At 35.4% G+C, this 25,416-nt stretch overlaps 3 protein-coding genes across 5 annotated transcripts in view; all 3 read right to left on the reverse strand.

Moving 5' to 3' along the window:
- The window catches only part of LOC134842784 (disks large homolog 4-like), a 574,432-nt gene that overhangs the window by 181,829 nt on the left and 367,187 nt on the right, over positions 1–25,416 (reverse strand). The window lies entirely within an intron of this gene.
- LOC134842783 (uncharacterized) overlaps positions 1–25,416 on the reverse strand; it is a 55,260-nt gene that overhangs the window by 17,298 nt on the left and 12,546 nt on the right. For both annotated transcript variants that reach the window (XM_063859271.1, XM_063859270.1), the window contains exons 5-14: positions 12,573–12,810; positions 12,005–12,310; positions 8,799–9,647; positions 7,829–8,293; positions 7,476–7,553; positions 7,014–7,396; positions 6,507–6,764; positions 6,322–6,394; positions 5,713–6,139; positions 349–562 (exon numbers count right to left, since the gene is read on the reverse strand). In XM_063859271.1, coding sequence (XP_063715341.1) covers positions 349–562; positions 5,713–6,139; positions 6,322–6,394; positions 6,507–6,764; positions 7,014–7,396; positions 7,476–7,553; positions 7,829–8,293; positions 8,799–9,647; positions 12,005–12,310; positions 12,573–12,810 — 3,291 coding nt within the window. The remainder of the gene's footprint in view (positions 1–348; positions 563–5,712; positions 6,140–6,321; positions 6,395–6,506; positions 6,765–7,013; positions 7,397–7,475; positions 7,554–7,828; positions 8,294–8,798; positions 9,648–12,004; positions 12,311–12,572; positions 12,811–25,416) is intronic.
- On the reverse strand, positions 16,430–17,581 carry LOC134842928 (UDP-N-acetylglucosamine transporter-like). Its single transcript, XM_063859456.1, has one exon. It carries the CDS (start codon positions 17,579–17,581, stop codon positions 16,430–16,432), a length of 1,152 nt encoding a protein of 383 aa, XP_063715526.1.

The raw sequence follows: 25,416 nt of genomic DNA on the forward strand, positions 1-25,416 counted from the left end.
AGATTCGCAATTCCTGAGAGTACCCTGACAGCCCTCAACTACAGGCTTGAAATTTCAAATTTTCAGAAACTTTTAAAATTTATGTTCTAGAAATTTTTGAGAAATCTCGAAAATTGACTATCTCCTACCCTAAAAAGATTTGCTTATTCATGTACGGAGGCCAAAATCGCAGCATCCGGGGAAACCCTGACAGCATCCGACTATTCAGTTGCTAATTTGAAACTTGGTGAACTAAACACTGAATTCAAAAAGGAAAAAACGTCAAAAAACGTTAAAAAAAACGTCAATAAACATGGCGAGATAGTGAAAGCCCGCATTTTAATATTTAATAGATTGAATGACACTCACGTGATAAGGAGTTCGTAATCGTCATTTGGAGCGAGAGATTGAGACGAGAAGTTGACATGACCAGTGTTTGGGTCACAGTTTTCCACAACAAATCCACTGGCTTCACAGAAGTGTCCATTTATGAGGACAGAGTGGATGCTGAATGGGATGATTCCAGTGTTGGAGACCAGCAGAGACTTCCTTTTCTTCACTTTGAACGGAGAAGTCGTTTTACCTGAAAAACAACTTTTTTTCCGAAACTTCAATTGCTAGTGTACAACAGTCTATCTGTTTTTTTTTACTTGAGGCGCCCGAAAACAGGCTCTTGCATCCTAATGGCGTCTAATTAATCTATATACTTGTAAACATGGAAACATAAACCTTGACATCATTATATTAACCCTCAATTGGAATTGTTATGTTTTTTTATTTTACAAAACGGTAAACCAGTGGCCAAATTTCGTATTTCTATCAATAGAATGAATCTACATTAGCCAAAATGTAAACTAGATTAAGTACATAACAGCCGAAAAATTCAAGTCGTTACGCAACAATTATGCAACACTTATGAAAAAGTGAAGTTATCAAATGCATTCTTCAAAGCAAATAAACTAACTTTCGGTAGATTTTTAATACTAAGCTTTCTCGTTTTTTTCATGCTTGCACAGGTTTATGAATACCCCGGCTAAATCTAGAGCACGTTTAACTTGTCAAAAACACTGGTAGATAAACTAATTTGGAATCACAGTTCGGGAGCTAAAATGACTTAAAAGTTCACGATGGCACCAAAAATTCGACGTTTCAAGATATACAATAATGGCTAGCGCTCACCAAACATTAGTGTATTTCATTTTTTTTAAGTATATAAGGCTCGGTAATTTCTGTTATGACTTTGAAAATCTACTTTTCTACGACATAGTTTGCAACTAATTTATCGTTTTGTTTGCTAACCATGACAGTTTTCAACTTTGTTACAAAAAAAAACAGATCGGTGAAACTAAGCATGAAAATGATACGGCTAAAAGCATATTAGACCAGTTTAAATTAATAACAACACAGACCATTTGCTAGTGATGAATGAAGTTGTCAAGTGTCTTCGTCTTGTGACTTCATAAAAGTGCTTTATAGTTCAATATCTAAAGCAAACTCAACTTACAACTGAGGCGTGCAGCTTAAACCTAATGGATGAGTTTTTTAAATAAAAAATATAATAAACACACAATAAGACCAAAGCTGGCGCTAAATCAGTATAAAAGATCGACTCAAAAGACAATGAAAATTCCAGACGTGTTCATAAACACTTCATGTCAAAAATCTTGAAGTTAAGGAACTGCTGGTTTTTTTTATCAAACAGAGAAAGTTCTTTATAATTACAAAACTGTGCATAACTAAATAGAAAATAGATTTAAACAGATTGGCTCAGCGGTTCTTGAAGTTCCGTTTTCATAGAAAAAAATATTAAAAAATGGCAAATTTGAACACAGGTGAATCCAAGCGTCGCAGCACTTGCCATACAACAAACAGCATGGCAAACTAACCGACAGAAAATAAGCTGTAAAACCACTTAAAATTTATGAAAACATTTCGGAAAAAAATTACCGATCTTTTTCAAATGTGCCTAAAATCCTAATTGGACATCGAAACAAATTTACAGCCGACAGTACCTGAGCAGACATACGGTAAACCGAAAAATTGTTTTCATAAAATAGCTCAAAAAAGTTTCCACCAAAAAATTTATGCACTTTAAACACTTGCGATGCAAAAGCACATTGCGCTCCAAAACAGAAGTAGAAAAAAGGAAAAATTAAGTGGAAAAAAATGTTGAAAAAATTGAAAAATTACAGCTACAAAAACTTGTACTTGATGTTTTTATCGGATGAAGTTCAAAAACAGTCTTAAAAAATTTGGAAATCATTAACCGAGTGAGAACAAAGGCGACACCAGCTTTGGGTCGAAACCTGCTCAGCCGAAAACAAAACTATTCTCAAAAATTTTTTACGACCCACACAAACCGATACATTTTGCCCTCGAAATTACGCCAAATAAGGTGACTAAGTCGATATAACATAAACTGAAAATGTTTAAATAAAAAAAATTATAAAAACACTCAAAATCAGGTTTGGTAAATTAACAAATTTGTGAAATTTCAGTCATTGTAAAAACTATTTGAATTGGAACAAAATCCATGCCTTAAAACTTCAGCTAATAAAAACCCTGCATGATTTTTGAAAATGGCGTTTCAAATTTAGACACCTTTTTGAAAAATAATTAGAGCCTGAAACGGTCTTTAACTAATTACTAATTAAATGATAATAGTTTGTTTGAAAATTGAGCATGTCAAAAAAAACCAGGAGATGAATGAATCCTGTGAACAAAGTTATTTTTTTGGGAAAAAGCTAGTACCCGATTGCAATACCCTTGCTAAGTAAGTGTCACCTTTTTTGCTCATCAAAGACTCAAAATAAAGCCTCGAAGCCTACACAACTAGGGGCCCAGCTGAAAGCTGGAGAGACCTGTTTGATTATTTTAATATTATTTATTTTAAAATTGTTTTAAAATTTCAGGTTTCTCAAGTCGATAGCGCCATTCCTACGCAAAAAAGTGAAAGAGAAGCTTATGCATTCATTGGTAACGCTTTGGTAAAAAGTTTTCATGAGGGAACTTTTCAAGTCCATAGGTGTTTCCCTAGACAATGCAAACCGTATCAATCATGGTTACATGCTCAATATATTTTAAATAAAATCATATAAAGGAATTCGACAGAGCCACCCGGTTATCAGAGAAACCTTTTTTCGAACTGCCGAAAATAAAGAAATCTATGTACCAACAGGAGTTTTGGCTCAGAACCTGCAAACTTGTGAACATCTTACCAAATTCAATCGACTACTCCAACCATCAGGGACTCAAACCACGACTACTGAAGCACTTGATATTACTTCATGACAAACTATAGATACAACGATATTTCGACATGGAAACTTGCATGACGCTGAAACTTAAGGGTGGAAACACCCAAGCTCTAATAGCTGAATCCATAATAATAAATAATAATAATAATATGCACAATGCTTCAACAATGTGAATAATTATTCACTAGAATTAAGTGAAATGAGTGTTTCACAAACCAGCTAACATTAATGAAATAAAGTATTTTTCATTTTTCTAACGACTCTAATTTTCGAAGTAATTAAATTTTGTCCAAGCATTGCAAATATGACTACAATATGTTGACTATAACTGACATCACAAAAACGTTCTGGAACAAACCGACCTGATTAAAGAGAACTAGCGTAACTCGTGCAACTTCTCGTTGGACTTCTTCGAACCATACAAAAAAACTCAACACAAAGCCAATAGCACCAAGCAAAAGCGAGAAAACGTAAGCATAGCGGATTCCATTGTCTAAAAAATACACACAATAAGTATATTGAATCTTTGTTCCAATGCCAAAAAACTTTTAAGAAAACTTTTCCTAAGTGTACAGCTCTTCCCCGAGACAAATTAAGGACCAGCCGCTTGGGCAGGGGAGTTTCCTAGAACCTGGTCTATCGATTAAACCCTTAATCCCAAATCTGGATGGGTAGTTTTTGAAGAAATCGAAAAAGTTTGAAAAAACGGCCTGAAAACCGAAAAATTGACTATTCCTAAGTGTATAGCTCTTCCCCTAGACAAATTAGGGACGAGCCGTTTGTGTAGCGGGGTTTCCTACAACCTGGTCTATCGATTAAACCCTTAATCCCAAATCTGGACGGGTAGTTTTTGAGGAAATCGGAAAGATTTGAAAAAAGGCCAAAAAAGCCAAAAAAAGTGACTTTTCCTAAGTCTATAGCTCTTCCCCTAGGCAAGTTAAGGACCAGCCGCTTGTGCGGGGGAGTTTACTACAACCTGGTCTATCGATTAAACCCTTAATTCCAAATCTGGATGGGTAGTTTTTGAGGAAATCGATAATTTCCGAAAAAATAGGCAAAAAAATCAAAAAAGTGACTTTTCCTAAGTCTATAGCTCTTCCCCTAAGCAAATTAGGGACCAGCCGCTTGGGCATGGGAGTTTCCTACAACCTGGTCTATCGATTAAACCCTTAATCCCAACTCTGGACGGGTAGTTTTTGAGGAAATCGAAAATTTCCAAAAAAAAAATGGGCAAAAAGTGAAAAAAGTACCGAGTTGTGAAGCTTTTCTAAGACCGTAAGGGGTGGGGTAGGGTAAAAATTGCCCTAAATTTTATGCAGGCAGGTAGGTGAAACGCTACTGAATCCATTGGTACCACTTTTATGAGAATCTGACGGGTAGTTTTTTGGGAAAGCGAATTTTTCGAAAAAGCGTCTCAAAAAAAAAAAAACAAAAAAAAACAAAAAAAAACCAGATCTCATCTGGAAAAAAAAAAAAAAAACGTTTTCATAATACCTGTTTAATAAATCAAACAGGAATAAAAGCCCAACAAAGGTCAAAACAGGAGAAAAAAACTGATATGCTGAATTTGAAGCTCGTAAATTTACAACCAACACAAAAACAAATTTCGAATAGACCGGGCAAATTGAAGGCAGACTTGCTCAAAATTCAGATTGCAGTCATAATAAACCCAGACTTGATTGTCAGTTAAATGACGAAAGTACAGATTTGGAGATGACCAATAATTTCAATCATCATGTGAACAAGTCATTGAAAAAGTCTAGTACTCTGTTGCAACATCCTCGCTTATCGCAAGATAAAAAGTCAAAGCGACATGCAAATAGCTGAATTCAGATTGGATGAAAAAGAGGGTTTTCAGGCGAGTGAACGATCGGCTTCCTAATTAAATTAGGGGGAAGAGTGTTAAACTGGTCCAAAACTTTAGATAAACCTTGAATATAGCCAACACACAGTTGGAAAAAGTCAATGTGCGCGAGTAAACTTATTTTAATATACGGAAAAAATCTTCTAAGAACAAAATAGATGACTTTAAATCTCTTTGAATTTCTAGAACAATTCATGATTGACACTTTTTTATACAAATAACTCAATTTGAGAAAACTAGATTAATAGTTAAATCTTTTATTTCGCTGGGAAATTTGATATTTTAACTCCACTTTCGACACTAGAAGTCGTTCATGGTTTTCGTGACCATTACGCTTTCGCTGTTCACAAGTCGAGTTTGCCCTCCTTTTAGCAAAGGAAACGAATTGAACTTGAAAAGAAACCAAAAGTAAAACCGCGAAAAAGTAAAAAAGTAAATCTGAGCCTGAACAAATTTTAAGACTTCCGCGATTTAAGTAAAACCGCGAAAAAGTAAATCTGAGCCTGAACAAATTTTAAGACTTGAAAAGAAAACGAAAAAAAAATCATCACTACATACATAACAGTCTGAACTATGTTCATCGACAATCAATTACAAAAAGTAAGCTCCTACCACTGCAATGTTCACTGAGGTAGTTCGACTTCAGGTCAAACAGAATGGACTGTCCGACTGCATGACCTGCCTGGCGAAACTCGAGGTGAGTCTGCTTCGGGAGATGCAACGGGGATGGTATGTACGACATCCAACTCTCATCCACATCATCAGATTGTTCCGATCTGATAACGGGGTGAACTCCGGCTAGTGTGAAATTGTAAGTAGCTGCGACTCCTGATACCATTACGTAATCTATGACTGTTAGATTATTTCTGACAAGGAATAGGGACTGGTGTGGTTTGGCTTCGGTGGCGTTGAACGTAATTGAGATTGAGAGATGTTGGTTCGGCTGGGCGAAAAAGGTTAGCGTTTGTTTGCTTGGCTTCACACTCAGTTTGCGTTCTAAGTCTGCTCTGTATTGGATGGAAGGGTTGTTATGAGCCGTCTAAAATAGTATGTATGATAAGAGATACATTTCAAAATATGCATTGTCAAAAATACCATTTTTTAAAATAATCGGTTTCAGAAAAGCTAGGATTCGTGAACATCCATATAAAGTTGTCATGTTTTAATTCTACTTTTCACAATTCTTAAATAGCCATACATCTACTTCGAATAGACACTTACATTTTTATCCTCTGAGTTTGTTAGGAAGAAGCTATCTGAAGACAAATTCGAGACATCAATTTCTGCCAGCTCCCTGGAACATCAGTTATTCAAATTATTACACGGTAAATATTTTTCGATATACATTTTTAACTGTACATCACAACTTCGTGAAACGATTGGACATTTTTATGCCTGGTACTAACTCGAAATGGAACGATTCCGATAAGATCTCCAATATCTTAGCCACATTTTGATACAGCGAGACCGGAATGATCTGTAGCACAATGGGGCGATTTGAGGGGTTTTTGATTTCCAGTTTAGCTGTAGATACACTTCCAACATGAGCAAGTTTGAATGCGAGAGTTCTCTTCGCCAGAGCAGGCCACTCTAGGTAGGCCTCGATTGGAAGAGTGATCTTTTCATTCATGGGTTTTAGTCGCATGACCGCAGTTATGTTGTTTCTGAAAACATTACAACGTATGTTGAATTATGAACAAGACTGCAAGTAATTCATCAAAATTACACCTCCGTATGCCGATGTAAACGACGACATTAAATCTAAATATCAACACTTAAGATTTTGGTTTGTAGTGACAATACTCATTTCGTAAATGATTGGAAGTCGGCAAATGCAACAATCATAGTTTAACTTTGTAGCTTGCGTGTTGAAATACTACTCTAATTGTACAAAATATTAGTATACGCCTCACCTTATCGAATTATCACTCTTCATTTGGTCGTAAGTCTGAATCAGTGGCTTCAGGAGTCCCGCATCCACATCCGCTACATCCTGAGGTAACCTCAGACTCGACACCCACTGCTCCCCCTCTGATGTCTGCGAGTCAATTCCCAAATAACACTTCGGGTCACAACCCAAGGTCGGGTTGAACACGACAGTGCACGCGGCAACAGGTAGATCAAACTCATCCTGATCGTCGTCTGCACGAGCTGCGTTTATGTACCCCAGTCCGTAGGGTGGGTTCACAATTATAAAGGAGAACCGAGGGTCGGGCGGTTGAAACTCACCGTGGACTAACTCTAAGTCTCTGTCGTAATTGTTTTTCAGCGTGAACGCCAACTTTTGCACCCGATACTAGAACAAGTCCAACCATTCTGTCAGATAAACAAAGGATTTCTGAGTTATTCAATTAGGTAAACTAACTGCTACTGACCGGAAACGATTGGAACGTTAAGACTTTGCTGAGTAGACTTCCCATCAATGACTGGTAGTGCATCTTGATCTGGAGAACCTATTAACAGACAGCTGATAACTGTCGTTATTAAAACGAGAATCAATCAATGTCTCCATGATATAATTTTTCACATGAGGTTGAAATTTAAAGCACGTTTAGATTGAACTTCAGCGCAATTCTACGAAAACTGATCATCTACGAAAACTTAAAAACCGCTTAGTTTGAATGTTTATGAATGCAAAAACTTGAATACACGGTAAGTGGTCGGAATAACTCTTTCATTATGATGACTTTTCGAGAATGCAAAATCGTCGGGAAAATGAGAAACTGACCACGTATTTGCTCTTCATGATTAAATGTCCTCCCATCATCTGGCCTTCCACGGGAGCCCGTATAGACACCTTCAGAATCACAAAACTATTTGCCGCAACTGAAACTTTACTCCTGCAGGGCGTGACTGGATACACCTCGTAATCTGGACTTCCAAAACCATCATAGGCATCCGCGACATCAATATAATCGGACATCACATTCTCTGCAATGTCCATTAACTTTCCGCCGTCGAAGCGGAACTTTCCTCCGACAACTGTCACATTCGTGTCTTCCATTGTCCACTTGATGTCATTAAGCTCAATCGAGACACTGTTGGGGTTCAAGAGTGTCAGCAAGAGAGATTTGGTGGCGCCCACTGAGACGTATCCGAAGTCTAGATGTGGACCCTCCTCTTCGTCTTCCTCGGTCTCGTTTTCCGAGAGACAGTTACCGAGAAGGTCTTTGTCCACGCAGTCTACTTTGAACTGAAATAAATGACCTTATCAACTACCTATGCGAAGTCATATATTAGTTAGCGGCGCTCAAACAAGTTGCACTTACGCGTTGAGCATCATAGATAAGTGCATAAAACCATTCACAACTTTGTCCAGCAAATTGACAAATTTCAAACCACCAAAATTTTACGACCAATGATCGTAGTTAAACACCTTTTTATGATTGAGCTCAGGGCGTCGATATCTTTAAACAGATATAAAAATCTGCCTCAAAAACTAACATTTCAATCTTTACACAAAAAAAACTTTGCACTAAAACGTGGGGTTTTGGTTAACGTATAACACTGCAATTGCAAACTCGTTTGTGTAACTAATGTAAAATCTCGCTTGAAATGGGAATTACAAGTAAAACAGCTTGAATATGTTATCTCACTTGACCCTCTGCGAGCGGTCGTTAAAAATTCTTGAAAAACAACCATCATCAAACACAAAAAATCCTAGTTAATTTCTGTTTCGTAACACTAATTCAAATTACCTCTAGATGTCCTGAGTAGCAGCTAAAAGGCAGTGTCAAGTTGGACACATTGGAAGACACGTGGATCTCACTTGTATATGAAGGCAACTCATAACGTCCGTCACTGTCTAATTGTAACTGAGTCAAATTACGCGGGAAAAACTTCAGCTCTCCCAAAGCAACAGTTTGGCCAGCTTCAATCTTAATAGGGCCTTTGAATCCCTCAAGTCGGAAATCAGGCGCCTTCTTTTCGAACAGAAACACATGCGAAACTAACAATGTCTCTTCAAAATTATTCTTTACCGTGATGCTACGCGTCTTGACTTCTTTGGACCCTGAGTAAAAATGGAAGAACCTTGGGCTGTTTTTGTGAAAGGTCAAATTCCCAACTAAAACTTTTGACCTGAAAGGTATTTTTAATTCGTTCATCTCTGACCCACTTAAGCGAATAACAATATCGCCACAACTGTCTTTGCTTGAATTCAACCAATCGGGATTCAAATGAAATGAAGCAATTTTATAAAATCTCTGCATCTTCGCTGGTAAAATTTGCGGCCCAATGAAGTCGACTTTTAATGCTTTATTCCTGCTTGTTATACTCTGTATTGTGACGTCATGCAGATATGTGTTAATGAGTAACATGTCCATGTGTTTTGGATTCGTCTTCGGGAATATCTGGCCGAAGTCTACCGCATCTGTGCTGGCATAGACTCCCAGACGGAGGGAAGATTCGAACTGGATGGGGAGTATAAGTGAGTCTGAGAACTGGACTGTCTCGAGAGTGAGTTTGAGGAAACCAGTGTGGTTCATGGCTTCTATGGAGAAAAAACTCGTTCGCATCACACTCTTCGTCTCATAGGGATCCAATGTCTAAACAAACTCCACGTTCTTCACATTAATAACAATATCTAAATTAGACATAAAAATTTGAAACCGGCCACCAAAAACATAGCCAACTGACAGTTGGAAAAACGTAATGAACGCAAGGAAACTGAAAAAAAAAGATACTAGTTTTTTTCAAAAACCTTCAAATTTTGAATTTCGAAGAAAAACTGATGGCCTTAAAGCTCTTTGAATTTGTAGAACAATTTATGATGGACACTTTTTTTGCTTAAATTAACCCAATTTCAGAAAACTGGATCAATAGGTAAGATTTTTATTTCGCTGGAAAGTCTGAGAATTAAATTCGAAACAAGAAGTCGATCATGTTTTTCGTGGCCTTTACATTTCTCCATTCGGTAGTAGAATTTGCCCGCCTTTTAACAAAGGAAATGCACAGAACTTAAAAAGAAATCACAAATCAAACCGAGAAAAATCAAAATTGAGCGTGAACAAATTTTAAGACTTTCCCGAAAAAAAAAACAAAAAAAATCACCAAGACCTATTTAAGATAACTCACTACGTTCATTACTCTTAAAAATATTTTGCAGCACACAGTAAATATTTAAAATTATTGTAAGTATGTCTTATGAAAATTAAAACATCATTAATAGGATGGTCAAGTTTTGTGCGCCAATAATATTGCCATTCTTAACTTTTTGCTTTAACCAGTGCTTTATTGCTGGCGTTTTTCCAGACAAAATACTACCATTTTATGAATCGGGAAAACAGACAGAGCCAAACAGTTTTAGACCCATAAGTTTGCTAAGTACTTTCAGCAAAATTTTTGAAAAAATAATACATTCGCATGATTAAGTTTATATCAAAATGCAAGCTTTTGGTGCCTGAACAGTTTGGGTTCCGGCGCAGATATTCTTGTGTGCATGCAATAACTTCCGCAATCGAAATAATGCGTCACTGTATAGATGATTTAAAAAAATCAGGATTAGAGGGTTTTTTGTAGATCTTAAAAAGGCTTTTGACACAATTGATCTCTCCATTTTACTAACCAAATTAGATCTCTATGGGTTCCGCGGTATAACAAACACTTTTCTGCAGTCTTATTTAACCAATTGTAAACAGTATGTATCGTTTTGTGGAAAACTCTAAAGAGTATTAAGTTCGGAGTTCCCCAAGGATCTGTCTTAGATCCACTGCTGTTTTTACTTTATATTAACGACATGCCTAAGAAAGTAACGAAAAGCTAAATTTGTCTGTTTGCTGATGATACAACAATTCTTACTACGTGCAAAAACAATTCGGTTGATAAAAATTTTTATCAGGACCTTAAATCGATTGAAAATTGGTGCAAAAGTAATAGACTAACCATCAATATTGATAAACGCAAGTATCCAAATTCGGAAGGAAATCGAAAGAATCTGAAATATTTTTGGGGAATCAGAAATTTAAAGTTGTGAACTCCTTCAAGTATCTTGGGGTTGTGGTAGATAATAGGCTCTGTTTTAAGCAACCTATAGATCATGTTTGTAAAAACTTAGCTAAATTTAATGGAATTCTTTAAAGCAAGAAATGTTTTCTTCTAGGACATTTCTTCTTAGATTTTATCAAGTTTATGCAAAACCTTTAATATCATACGGCATCTTAGTTTATGGATGAACGACTAATACAAATTTAAACAAAATTCTTTGAATGCAAAAGCGAATTCTTAAAACTATTTTCTTTATCCGGAAATTTGATCACATTACGGAAAAGTTTTCAGAATATAATATTGATACCGTTTTTGACTTGTTTCTAGATACTGTTTTTAAAGAAGTTATTTATCAAATACATAGTAAACCGCCATTAAAATTTTTGGATTTCAATCAACTTAATAACTGAAGACAAACACGTGCCCGTAGCTTGAGAATGTTACGTTCAAAATCTGTTAGATCTAACTGCTTATAATCGGTTAGCGTGAAAGGGCTCAAGTTTTATATATATTTTTTCGGCTAATAGTCTTTTTCCAGAGAACTTGAAAGATATGTCAAAGTCTCAATTGAACACTAAACGTAATTTTTTCACTGATAATTTTTGAACTCCTTCACCTGATATTTTACAAGTGATCTAATTCCTACCTTTTCTTTCTCCTCAACTTATTCTGTAAAAGTCTACCTTATGGTACGTTTCCTCGAGGGGCCTTAGGGCCCGTGAGCTCGATCCCTGTAAGTATCTTAGGACTGATGCTTGTTAGTTACATGTGCTCACTAAATAATTCAAAGTTCAAAAACTAAAAAGCAAAGCAGACAAAAATGCACAGGAGCAGAAAACCGAAAAACTTTGACAATTAATATCCCGTCACATAAAAGATCCCAATGAAACATTAGAACACAATGCATATTGTAACGCACCCATGACTTTTCATCGTCGACCGGTTCGAGATGGAAGCCCGACCCACTGCCATACAACTCTGTGACGTTGAGCTGGACAGGATACGGGTTATACAATGTAATATCTGTCTCGAATGAAGTGTTCACTGGCACCACTGGACTGTGAATGGACTCCAGTCGGTAGCTGTTGGCAGTACTCTTGGCCACTGTTTGCAGCTTCACTGAGCCTACGTGTGTGTGGACATACACGTACGACTGCAGTTTGTCGTCTGCTCTTTTGGGTAAGTAGGTTACAGTGAAAGTAGTGCTGTCGCCTGGCTCCAAGTACTAAGCAGTGCACTATTACACTAGAAAATATCAACCATGAAACGAAGAGAAAAGTGACACTACTTGGAGAACAGCACCTTGGAGGACCAAGTGAAATCAAATTAAAAAATTTGACTATAAAATGACAATATTCCATTCTTTGAATTTTGAGTCCGTGCCAAATGTTCAACTTGACAAAAAATCTGAAGCAATTAACTGTAATTCGATTTAACTATTTGAGTCAGTTATGCACCAACGGGGAAAACTCGATCAAATAACTCACCTTCTTTTTGAAAAATGTAGGGTATAACGATAGGTATTGGGGGTCTGCGTTGACAAAAGATGAGGATGAAGGGGACGAAGAATGTGGGATTGAGTGGTACGAGGAGGGGGAGTCAACAATGGGGGAGTCTGCATTGGACACTGACAGGGAGAGCAGCTTCACCGGCAGTAACTGCTCTCTTCCGCCACTCTCTAAGTTGGTCACTTTCACCTCCAGCTCCTTCGGGAAGCCCACTTGCCTGAAGCAATAAAATTCACTATCACAGCAACTGCATCAGGCGAGAACTAACTAAAAGCCTAAAAAACAAGGAAATTGAGAAAAAAAGGTTTGAAAGTTGATTGAAACTTTTTTTTCGCACAATTTCCGCATTCGTAATAGGATTGAATACTTAATTTTTGGCAAATGAATTTGATTAGAACTCAAAAGTGTATATGCACCTATGTGCATTCATAAATGCATTTTTATTTGTGAATGCACTTCTGATGTCATTACAGCATTTTAAGACTTTTCATGCCGATAAAAAACAAAAAAGTTCAAGACCTAAAAAAAAGTAAAAATCACTTTGCTCTATTACACTTAAGAAAATCGTATGGTTGATAAACGTTTGTCTGATCCACTGGCCTTCGAGTGAATTGGTCTGAAAAACAAAAAAAATCAGGCAGGGGCGGATTTAGGAGGCAGGGAGGGCGGATGCCCCCCCCCCCCTCTCCCCGGGGATTTGACCACCTGCCGACTCAAAGCCTTTTTTTTAAAGAATTTTACTGCTTTGCTCGGCAAAAAAAGGCCTCCCCCTCGAGAAAATCCTATATCCTCTCCTGCATTCAGATCAGTTTTTCGGGACACTGATAGCGTTTTAAACTTTCTTGGAATCCGAATCCCTGCCAATGGGTCTCCAATTTGATAACCGCACTTGATCCCCATATGAGCTTTATTTGCCGTATATATTCACCCAATACAAACCATTTTAATCCATTCACTAACAAACTGAATAGTTCAAAAATGCTCCTTTGACAATTTCAACCACAGGAAGCAGCCATTTAAATAATGGGAAAGGTTTTCTTTTATAAGTTTGCTATCCTATTTAAGATGACTTAAGATACTGACAGTACATGCGAAGAAAAAATTTAGGCAAAAAAAACTCGGAACTCAATTTCTTGCATGAAAGGAACATTAAAAGAGACTGACTTTCAAAAAGAATACTTGCTGCCGCAACTTGAGCCTACAAATTTTTTTTAAAAAAAACATGATAGAACAACACTTTGATCACCGGCACTTTGTCATACGAAGCAAAGGTGTTATCTCCGAACCAATTGCGCAGAATCGAAACTGTAATCTAATTTGATAACGCTTGCTTAAGTGCAACACACCAAACACCTTAGATCCTGTGGTGGTTGAAACCATTTTTTAACCAAAAATGACCCAACAAGCACATCTGAAAACTCATGTCTAATGGATATTTTTGGTTAAAAACCCCTTAATTTGACCTTGCATCAAATTTCAAAATGATTTATTTTAGCCAATCATATTCCAAGTTCAAGCACAATCGGATTTAAATCTGCGACCCTACTAGCAACCATTTAGGGTGAGAGGCATAGACACCTAACGATCGCCACAAGTCTCTTAAGCTCACTTGACTTTTTTCCGAATTTCCTGTTAATTTTATTGAACTTTCCAGCATGTAAAAATTATTGGCGACCCGTACTAACACACATAGCCAACAGAGAGTTGTAAAAGAGTCAATGAACGCAAATAAACAGCAGAAAATGCTTGCGTCTGTTTTAAAAAAATCTCAAATTTCGAAAAAAAGAAAAAAGAGATCGCCTGAAAACTCTTTGAATTTTTAGAACAATTCATGATTGACACTTTTCTTTTATAAAGTTGACCTAATTTGAGTGAACAGAATCAATAAATAGTTTTTTTATGCCACTGGGAAATCTAAAATCGCCGAAACTAGGATTTGACTACTTTTCTCGTGACCTTTACTTTTTTTTGCTGTTCGTTAGTGGAGTTTGCCTTCCTTTTTAAAAGCAAATGAACTAAAATCAAAAAGAAATCAAAAGTCAAACCGCAAAAAGTAAATTTGAGTCTGAACACTTTCCTGAAAAAAAAAACAGAAAAAAATCATCGCGACCTATATAAGAGTCTGAACTACGTTCATTGACTCTTAACAAGGCAAATCATCGACTAAAACGAAAACGAAAAACCAATTCCATGCTCCACAAAAGATTGAAACTTTGTATGGTGGCCAAATTACATTATGTGACAGATACAAAGCCACAGATACCATACAAACATAGCATTGCAGGCTAGCAGAAAAAACAAAAATAAAGCCAATAGCAGATAAAACGAAAGACAAAAAATAAACCACAGCTACATAAGTTTCAAAATGTCGCCTGGAATATGTTCAATCTGAGGAAAACACGTCCGAAAACAATCACTGGCGTTAAATAAGTATTCGCTGACTCGATCAGCAATTCTAAAATTTAAGCTCCCTTCTTCAGAAAGGATGAAAAACTAGTTTTCCTTCAAACGATGCAATATTGGGTCACTGAGTCGATAAAAAGTAGTCGAAACAGTTGAGGCCACCAAGCTTTTAAGCGGAAAAAAATCAGATTCAGTAATTTTACAAATACAAAAACAAATCAAAAACACTTTCAATTTCAAAAAATTGCACACAGCATAAAAAATCCACTGTTGCATTTGGGCCGAAAAACAAGCTGGTAAATATAAGAAAATTTTTGCAAGGGAACATTTACGTTTAAAAAACAGAACCAGTTCAGACTCGAACCTAAGGCCATTGCCACCCAAGAAGTTGTCGTTACCTCTGGAGCAAGTCTGCCGGAAAAGCTTTCAAAAAATTGCATTTAATATAAACTAAGCTACAAAATGATTCAACTGAGATTGTTCAGCAAGTTGTTAACCCTAGAAAAAAGTATTTACCTCGAATTGATAACGCTTGCGTAAACACATTTTTCTTCATAACTTAAAACGAAAAATCATGACTAGACTTTTTTTATAATAACATAGATAAGTATTACGAAAATGAAAATCCTTTTTTCCAATGTGGGAGTGTGAGAAAGAACTAAACGTGTTGAATATGAAAATTTTCTTTTGATGGTAGCGCAGACCTAGAGAAGACACTCAAGATGTATCAATAACTGTCACACTACTAAAATATCAATAATTCCATAATTTCATAATTGACTGATACTCACTAAATTACAATTCAACGCTTATATATTTTAAAATTTAGCTCGAGTTAGAAAAATTCAGCATATTATCTTCATCTGTCATTTCTGTAGTACAAAAAAAAGTGATCCAAAACTAAAGTACTACCAATGAAAAAGGTGATCCCATAATCTTTTCCAGCAAAAAACATCGCGCTCAAAGAAGTTAGAACAATCGAAACTTAACAATTATGCTGGTCGATAGTGGAGTTTGCGTTCCTTGTAACAAGAGACCCAAAATGAGCTTAAATGAAAAATAAAAACTTAACGAAAAAATCCTAAGTCAAACCGCGAAAAATCAAAAATTAGCGTGGACAAATTTTAATTTCTTTTCTTGAAAACTAACAAAATTTATTGCGACCTATATAAGAGCCTTTACTACGTTCATTTGACACTTTATAATATTGACCTCGGTAACCACATGTCTAATTATTGCGACCCATCTTGAGAAGACACTCAAGATGTCTTATATGTCTCAAGAACTGTATCACTACTAAAATATCAATAATTCCATTCAATTTCATAGTTGACTGATACTCACTAAATTACATTTCAAAGCTTATAAATTTCAAAATTTAGCTCGAGTTGAAAAAATTCAGCATATTATCTGACTGCTGTGGAAAATCATCTTTATCTGCCACTTCTGTAGTACATAAAAAGTGATCCAAAAACTAGAGTACTACCAATGAAAAAGTTGATCCCATAATCTTTCCCAGCAAAAAACATCGCGCTCAAAGAAGCCAGAACAATCGAAACTGAAGACGCAAAATTCTTGTAAATATTATTCAAATACTTCAAGGTCAAACTTGTTGTCAGTCCCACTGACACTCCAGCTGCAACTACAAGCCAGGCCAGAAAATCGAAACCTTCTAATAAATCGGTAGATTTTCTATCCTGACGCTTCAAAACTATCCCAATAAAAGCGATGGGAACTGAGAAAAGAAACATTTGGATGTTTCGAATCCACAATTTATTCACACCAGTAGCCTCGGAGCCTTTTCTATTTTTGCCACTAATCGTCGTGGAATCTTTAGATTTTGTCTCTTTCAATAATTTTTCAAAGTAAACTCCCGCTAAAGCCGACATAAATGTCATCGAAACAGCCGCTAGCACGCCCTTAATGAAGTTAAAACTGCCGCTTTTCTGGTCTGATAAAATATTTGAAGTTGCATTCAGCCTACTTTTTATTAGCAAATGTTCCGCGCCTTTCGCCTCTTTCAGAGAAAAATTTTCATTAAAAAGTCCAAACTCCTCTGATTCAACTATACATACACCTATAAGCAGTATAGTCAACGAAGCCCATTGATATATGTTCAATCTTTTATCTAGAATCAGTCTCATTAATAAAGCTGTAGTTAGTAACTTGAGCTGCAAAGTAATCTCAAAAGTGCCAGGGTCAAGATAGGTCAAGGCCAAATACGACAAGTTATTCTGAATGACGTAAATAAAAGCAGGCACTGAACACTTGAACGTTTCAACCCAATTTGAGAAAATCTCATACTTCGATACTTCAACAGCTCGCTTCACATCTTTCAGACACACAGAAAGTAATAAGAAATTAAGTCCAAGTTTGATAAATTCGATCAGAAAAACCATTACAGCTGGGTCATAATCAACCTTGACTTCTTTTTCATCTTTCGAATTTCTTGATTGGTTGATCAAAATATCGGCAGCTGCGGTCAAAACGGTCAAAGCGAGAAATAAGACGACGTTTCGGGTAGCATCTTCCTTTTCATCTGGTTCCAGAATTCTAATTTCGATGTGTTTCGAGTTAGAACTCATGTTTTAAAGCTAATTTTATACACTCTTTAATCGAATGAATAACACACATTATCTCAGAAAATATTCAATCATGTAGTATTTTTTTACACGAAAAGTCATCGAACTGAACTGACTTCGTAACCGCGGGAGAAAACCATTTTTGATTTTTTGTTTAAAATTTGCTTCTTTGCAAAAAAGAATTTATTGCATCAAGCATTGATGCAGAGTCGAAGCTGAGCCTCGTACCACTTGCGAGACAAAAATGAATACCAGTGATTAAAATCAAATGAAAAGAAACATAGCCAATCGAAGATTGGAAAAGAGTAATGAACGCAAGTGAACAAAAAAAACACTTTGTTTAAAAAAATCTCAACTTTCGAATAAAGAAAAAAAATAAATGCCCTTTCAGCTCTTTGAATTTCTAGAACAATTTATGATTGGCGCTTTTTTGAGAACATTAACCCAGCTTGAGAAAACTGGATCAACAGGTAAAGTTTTTATTCCGCTAAAAAAAAATTAAATTTCACTTTCGAAATCATTCACGTTTTTTTTGCGCTATTTCCAAATACGAACGTGAAAATGGCGCGAGAGTGCTATTAAGAGCACTTTCAGAAGATGAATTTCAGCTGAACTCAAAAAGTGCATATATATACCTAATTGCATTCATAAAGGCATCAAAATGTATGAATGCACATCTGTAGGTATTAGAGGATTTTAAGTCTTTTTCCTGAAAAAAAAAAACAAAAAAAATATCACCAAGGCCTATATGAGGGTCTTCACAACGTTCATTACTCTTCAAAAAAATTGATAAAGAAGCTTCAAAAAAGTTTTTGGCAATAAAAATCATAAAATGGCAGTAAAAGCGCAAAATATCACAAACTAAGTATTTTCTGCGGAACTGAGCCGACAAAAAAAGCATACAGACAAAAATCTAAACTAGCCGAGAATTTTTACTTTGCAAAAAAAACAGGTCGGTCTTGACTGGAATCAAAGCAGGCGGACGATAGTCCGAAACAGCACAAAAAACTATAGTTCGCGAAAACCAAACAGGTCGCTTTAAAATTCTAACTACAAGCCTATGACGTCTCAAGAAGTTTCGTAGCCTCTACGCTATATGTGCCGGATGGTTGATTGAGTTTGAATTTGAAAAAACCAATTACTAAAAACCAAAAAAAAGTTGTAAATGTAAATTTCTTACCCCTGAGAACACAAACGCACAAAAAAAAACTTTTTTTAGCCATCAAACGACGCAATGAGAGGCCACCAAGCCGACACATTAAAAGAAGTAGAAATATTCACCGAAAAAAAAATGAAAGAAATTTTAAAAAACGAAATGCTAAAATTACAACCAATATAAACAATAAATTTTGATTAGGCCGTATATTCCTAATGCTAATATGCTCAAAAAATGTCTGTTGCAACAGAAAGGCCCAGTAGATGAATGAGTCCAGATGGATGAGTCCTGTGAACATACGGGGGAAAAGCCTCGTACCCAATTGCAATGTCCTTGGTCATCGCAAAGGTAATTACAGTATTTTATTCAAAGTTAATGAATCTGACCCAATTTTTTTTTAGCCAAGCAACAATGTTGATATCATTAAGTCGAAAACGTAGCCAACAAACAGTAGGGTTTGTTTAAAAATCATGAAAATTTTTGACTCAAATCGTTTCAAACTAATCAAGCTCTATTTAAGACAATATTAGCCGGTTGCTGTGCAAATAACACAGAATGTTCCAACCAATTTGAAAAAATACAAAAAAAGTTTTTTATTTTCTTCAAATTGGTGTCGTTTTTGTTCGTGGTGTGATGGAAGAACTATACGAAGGCGTATGAGGCTAGTAAATTAAGCATAATCGACAACAGTTGTCTTCAACAAATAAAAAACAAAGAAAAAAATGAAAAGTTTATTTCAGAAAATGATTATTGATTATGATAAGAATTATTGATATATTTGAAACTAGGGGTCTTATGCACTAAACGGCCCAAAATCCAACTTTTTACATCGTAAGCTGGAAATTATGCGATCGAATTTGATTGGGTAATTTTAGCCAATCAAATTCAAGTTAGACGGTCAGGCATTCCGATCAACCTTTCCAGCAGATAAAAATATTAGCCGAAATTTCCGAAAAGATGGAACTTTGTAAAATAGTCAAATTAATTTTGAGTTACTTGTGAAACCTTGACCAGACAAGAAAAGCTTCAAAAAATGGCTTGACAAAACAAAAATTCAATTTTTTTTATCGTTTCGGCTAATAATTTTATCTGCTTGAAATGGCCGAATTATTTCATTTGAAATGGCAGAAAATGTCGATGGAACTTGATTGGCTAATTAGCCAATCACATTCAACCACATTAATTTCAGTTCAAGAGATGTAGAAATAATAATTTTGGGCCGTTTAGTGCATAAGACCCGAAACTAGTTTTACATGAACAAAATTTCCTTTTACTCGCTCGACATTAAGAATTTTTTATTGAAAATTGTTTAATCTCGTTCGAACCACGACTAAAAACGCTTTAATATTAAATATATATCACTCGACTCCTTCTGAGACTATTTGAAATACGTACTTTTGAGTTCAAAACAAAAAAGTTAAAGAAAAACTACAACACAAACGGAGATAAACTTCTTCCCCCTTTTCAATGATTGGATAAAACTGGGTCAATTTGTAACCTCTTATGTAATCGGAAAAATCCATAAAAGTAAAGCCAATCTCAAAATTAATCGCAAGCTCCATTTTCCCGTCATTTGCAATTTTCTCATAGTAGAGCGTAATTTACCTTGTACGTTGTTCAAGTAAAACTGCCTTATTGTTGAAACTAATTCTGTTTCAAAGATTCAGAAATGAAGCCGTCAGAAACTTACAAACTATACTTTTTCGCTGTTGAACATAATTGCCTCAATTAAAAGGCAAGAAATCAAAAGTCAAACCGCAAAAAGTAAATTTGAGTCTGAACACTTTCCTGAAAAAAAAACAGAAAAAAATCATCGCGACCTATATAAGAGTCTGAACTACGTTCATTGACTCTTAACAAGGCAAATCATCGACTAAAACGAAAACGAAAAACCAATTCCATGCTCCACAAAAGATTGAAACTTTGTATGGTGGCCAAATTACATTATGTGACAGATACAAAGCCACAGATACCATACAAACATAGCATTGCAGGCTAGCAGAAAAAACAAAAATAAAGCCAATAGCAGATAAAACGAAAGACAAAAAAATAAACCACAGCTACATAAGTTTCAAAATGTCGCCTGGAATATGTTCAATCTGAGGAAAACACGTCCGAAAACAATCACTGGCGTTAAATAAGTATTCGCTGACTCGATCAGCAATTCTAAAATTTAAGCTCCCTTCTTCAGAAAGGATGAAAAACTAGTTTTCCTTCAAACGATGCAATATTGGGTCACTGAGTCGATAAAAAGTAGTCGAAACAGTTGAGGCCACCAAGCTTTTAAGCGGAAAAAAATCAGATTCAGTAATTTTACAAATACAAAAACAAATCAAAAACACTTTCAATTTCAAAAAATTGCACACAGCATAAAAAATCCACTGTTGCATTTGGGCCGAAAAACAAGCTGGTAAATATAAGAAAATTTTTGCAAGGGAACATTTACGTTTAAAAAACAGAACCAGTTCAGACTCGAACCTAAGGCCATTGCCACCCAAGAAGTTGTCGTTACCTCTGGAGCAAGTCTGCCGGAAAAGCTTTCAAAAAATTGCATTTAATATAAACTAAGCTACAAAATGATTCAACTGAGATTGTTCAGCAAGTTGTTAACCCTAGAAAAAAGTATTTACCTCGAATTGATAACGCTTGCGTAAACACATTTTTCTTCATAACTTAAAACGAAAAATCATGACTAGACTTTTTTTATAATAACATAAATAAGTATTACGAAAATGAAAATCCTTTTTTCCAATGTGGGAGTGTGAGAAAGAACTAAACGTGTTGAATATGAAAATTTTCTTTTGATGGTAGCGCAGACCTAGAGAAGACACTCAAGATGTATCAATAACTGTCACACTACTAAAATATCAATAATTCCATAATTTCATAATTGACTGATACTCACTAAATTACAATTCAACGCTTATATATTTTAAAATTTAGCTCGAGTTAGAAAAATTCAGCATATTATCTTCATCTGTCATTTCTGTAGTACAAAAAAAAGTGATCCAAAACTAAAGTACTACCAATGAAAAAGGTGATCCCATAATCTTTTCCAGCAAAAAACATCGCGCTCAAAGAAGTTAGAACAATCGAAACTTAACAATTATGCTGGTCGATAGTGGAGTTTGCGTTCCTTGTAACAAGAGACCCAAAATGAGCTTAAATGAAAAATAAAAACTTAACGAAAAAATCCTAAGTCAAACCGCGAAAAATCAAAAATTAGCGTGGACAAATTTTAATTTCTTTTCTTGAAAACTAACAAAATTTATTGCGACCTATATAAGAGCCTTTACTACGTTCATTTGACACTTTATAATATTGACCTCGGTAACCACATGTCTAATTATTGCGACCCATCTTGAGAAGACACTCAAGATGTCTTATATGTCTCAAGAACTGTATCACTACTAAAATATCAATAATTCCATTCAATTTCATAGTTGACTGATACTCACTAAATTACATTTCAAAGCTTATAAATTTCAAAATTTAGCTCGAGTTGAAAAAATTCAGCATATTATCTGACTGCTGTGGAAAATCATCTTTATCTGCCACTTCTGTAGTACATAAAAAGTGATCCAAAAACTAGAGTACTACCAATGAAAAAGTTGATCCCATAATCTTTCCCAGCAAAAAACATCGCGCTCAAAGAAGCCAGAACAATCGAAACTGAAGACGCAAAATTCTTGTAAATATTATTCAAATACTTCAAGGTCAAACTTGTTGTCAGTCCCACTGACACTCCAGCTGCAACTACAAGCCAGGCCAGAAAATCGAAACCTTCTAATAAATCGGTAGATTTTCTATCCTGACGCTTCAAAACTATCCCAATAAAAGCGATGGGAACTGAGAAAAGAAACATTTGGATGTTTCGAATCCACAATTTATTCACACCAGTAGCCTCGGAGCCTTTTCTATTTTTGCCACTAATCGTCGTGGAATCTTTAGATTTTGTCTCTTTCAATAATTTTTCAAAGTAAACTCCCGCTAAAGCCGACATAAATGTCATCGAAACAGCCGCTAGCACGCTCTTAATGAAGTTAAAACTGCCGCTTTTCTGGTCTGATAAAATATTTGAAGTTGCATTCAGCCTACTTTTTATTAGCAAATGTTCCGCGCCTTTCGCCTCTTTCAGAGAAAAATTTTCATTAAAAAGTCCAAACTCCTCTGATTCAACTATACATACACCTATAAGCAGTATAGTCAACGAAGCCCATTGATATATGTTCAATCTTTTATCTAGAATCAGTCTCATTAATAAAGCTGTAGTTAGTAACTTGAGCTGCAAAGTAATCTCAAAAGTGCCAGGGTCAAGATAGGTCAAGGCCAAATACGACAAGTTATTCTGAATGACGTAAATAAAAGCAGGCACTGAACACTTGAACGTTTCAACCCAATTTGAGAAAATCTCATACTTCGATACTTCAACAGCTCGCTTCACATCTTTCAGACACACAGAAAGTAATAAGAAATTAAGTCCAAGTTTGATAAATTCGATCAGAAAAACCATTACAGCTGGGTCATAATCAACCTTGACTTCTTTTTCATCTTTCGAATTTCTTGATTGGTTGATCAAAATATCGGCAGCTGCGGTCAAAACGGTCAAAGCGAGAAATAAGACGACGTTTCGGGTAGCATCTTCCTTTTCATCTGGTTCCAGAATTCTAATTTCGATGTGTTTCGAGTTAGAACTCATGTTTTAAAGCTAATTTTATACACTCTTTAATCGAATGAATAACACACATTATCTCAGAAAATATTCAATCATGTAGTATTTTTTTACACGAAAAGTCATCGAACTGAACTGACTTCGTAACCGCGGGAGAAAACCATTTTTGATTTTTTGTTTAAAATTTGCTTCTTTGCAAAAAAGAATTTATTGCATCAAGCATTGATGCAGAGTCGAAGCTGAGCCTCGTACCACTTGCGAGACAAAAATGAATACCAGTGATTAAAATCAAATGAAAAGAAACATAGCCAATCGAAGATTGGAAAAGAGTAATGAACGCAAGTGAACAAAAAAAACACTTTGTTTAAAAAAATCTCAACTTTCGAATAAAGAAAAAAAATAAATGCCCTTTCAGCTCTTTGAATTTCTAGAACAATTTATGATTGGCGCTTTTTTGAGAACATTAACCCAGCTTGAGAAAACTGGATCAACAGGTAAAGTTTTTATTCCGCTAAAAAAAAATTAAATTTCACTTTCGAAATCATTCACGTTTTTTTTGCGCTATTTCCAAATACGAACGTGAAAATGGCGCGAGAGTGCTATTAAGAGCACTTTCAGAAGATGAATTTCAGCTGAACTCAAAAAGTGCATATATATACCTAATTGCATTCATAAAGGCATCAAAATGTATGAATGCACATCTGTAGGTATTAGAGGATTTTAAGTCTTTTTCCTGAAAAAAAAAACAAAAAAAATATCACCAAGGCCTATATGAGGGTCTTCACAACGTTCATTACTCTTCAAAAAAATTGATAAAGAAGCTTCAAAAAAGTTTTTGGCAATAAAAATCATAAAATGGCAGTAAAAGCGCAAAATATCACAAACTAAGTATTTTCTGCGGAACTGAGCCGACAAAAAAAGCATACAGACAAAAATCTAAACTAGCCGAGAATTTTTACTTTGCAAAAAAAACAGGTCGGTCTTGACTGGAATCAAAGCAGGCGGACGATAGTCCGAAACAGCACAAAAAACTATAGTTCGCGAAAACCAAACAGGTCGCTTTAAAATTCTAACTACAAGCCTATGACGTCTCAAGAAGTTTCGTAGCCTCTACGCTATATGTGCCGGATGGTTGATTGAGTTTGAATTTGAAAAAACCAATTACTAAAAACCAAAAAAAAGTTGTAAATGTAAACTTCTTACCCCTGAGAACACAAACGCACAAAAAAAAACTTTTTTTAGCCATCAAACGACGCAATGAGAGGCCACCAAGCCGACACATTAAAAGAAGTAGAAATATTCACCGAAAAAAAAATGAAAGAAATTTTAAAAAACGAAATGCTAAAATTACAACCAATATAAACAATAAATTTTGATTAGGCCGTATATTCCTAATGCTAATATGCTCAAAAAATGTCTGTTGCAACAGAAAGGCCCAGTAGATGAATGAGTCCAGATGGATGAGTCCTGTGAACATACGGGGGAAAAGCCTCGTACCCAATTGCAATGTCCTTGGTCATCGCAAAGGTAATTACAGTATTTTATTCAAAGTTAATGAATCTGACCCAATTTTTTTTTAGCCAAGCAACAATGTTGATATCATTAAGTCGAAAACGTAGCCAACAAACAGTAGGGTTTGTTTAAAAATCATGAAAATTTTTGACTCAAATCGTTTCAAACTAATCAAGCTCTATTTAAGACAATATTAGCCGGTTGCTGTGCAAATAACACAGAATGTTCCAACCAATTTGAAAAAATACAAAAAAAATTTTTTATTTTCTTCAAATTGGTGTCGTTTTTGTTCGTGGTGTGATGGAAGAACTATACGAAGGCGTATGAGGCTAGTAAATTAAGCATAATCGACAACAGTTGTCTTCAACAAATAAAAAACAAAGAAAAAAATGAAAAGTTTATTTCAGAAAATGATTATTGATTATGATAAGAATTATTGATATATTTGAAACTAGGGGTCTTATGCACTAAACGGCCCAAAATCCAACTTTTTACATC

This window comes from Symsagittifera roscoffensis, chromosome 3 (genome assembly GCF_963678635.1).
Source record: "Symsagittifera roscoffensis chromosome 3, txSymRosc1.1, whole genome shotgun sequence".
NCBI classification, from domain to species: Eukaryota; Metazoa; Xenacoelomorpha; order Acoela; family Convolutidae; genus Symsagittifera; species Symsagittifera roscoffensis.

What these genes read in the sequence shown, in the direction of transcription:
- LOC134842928 (XM_063859456.1), bottom strand. Translation starts at nt 17,581, where the DNA reads ATGAGTTCTAACTCGAAACACATCGAAATTAGAATTCTGGAACCAGAT.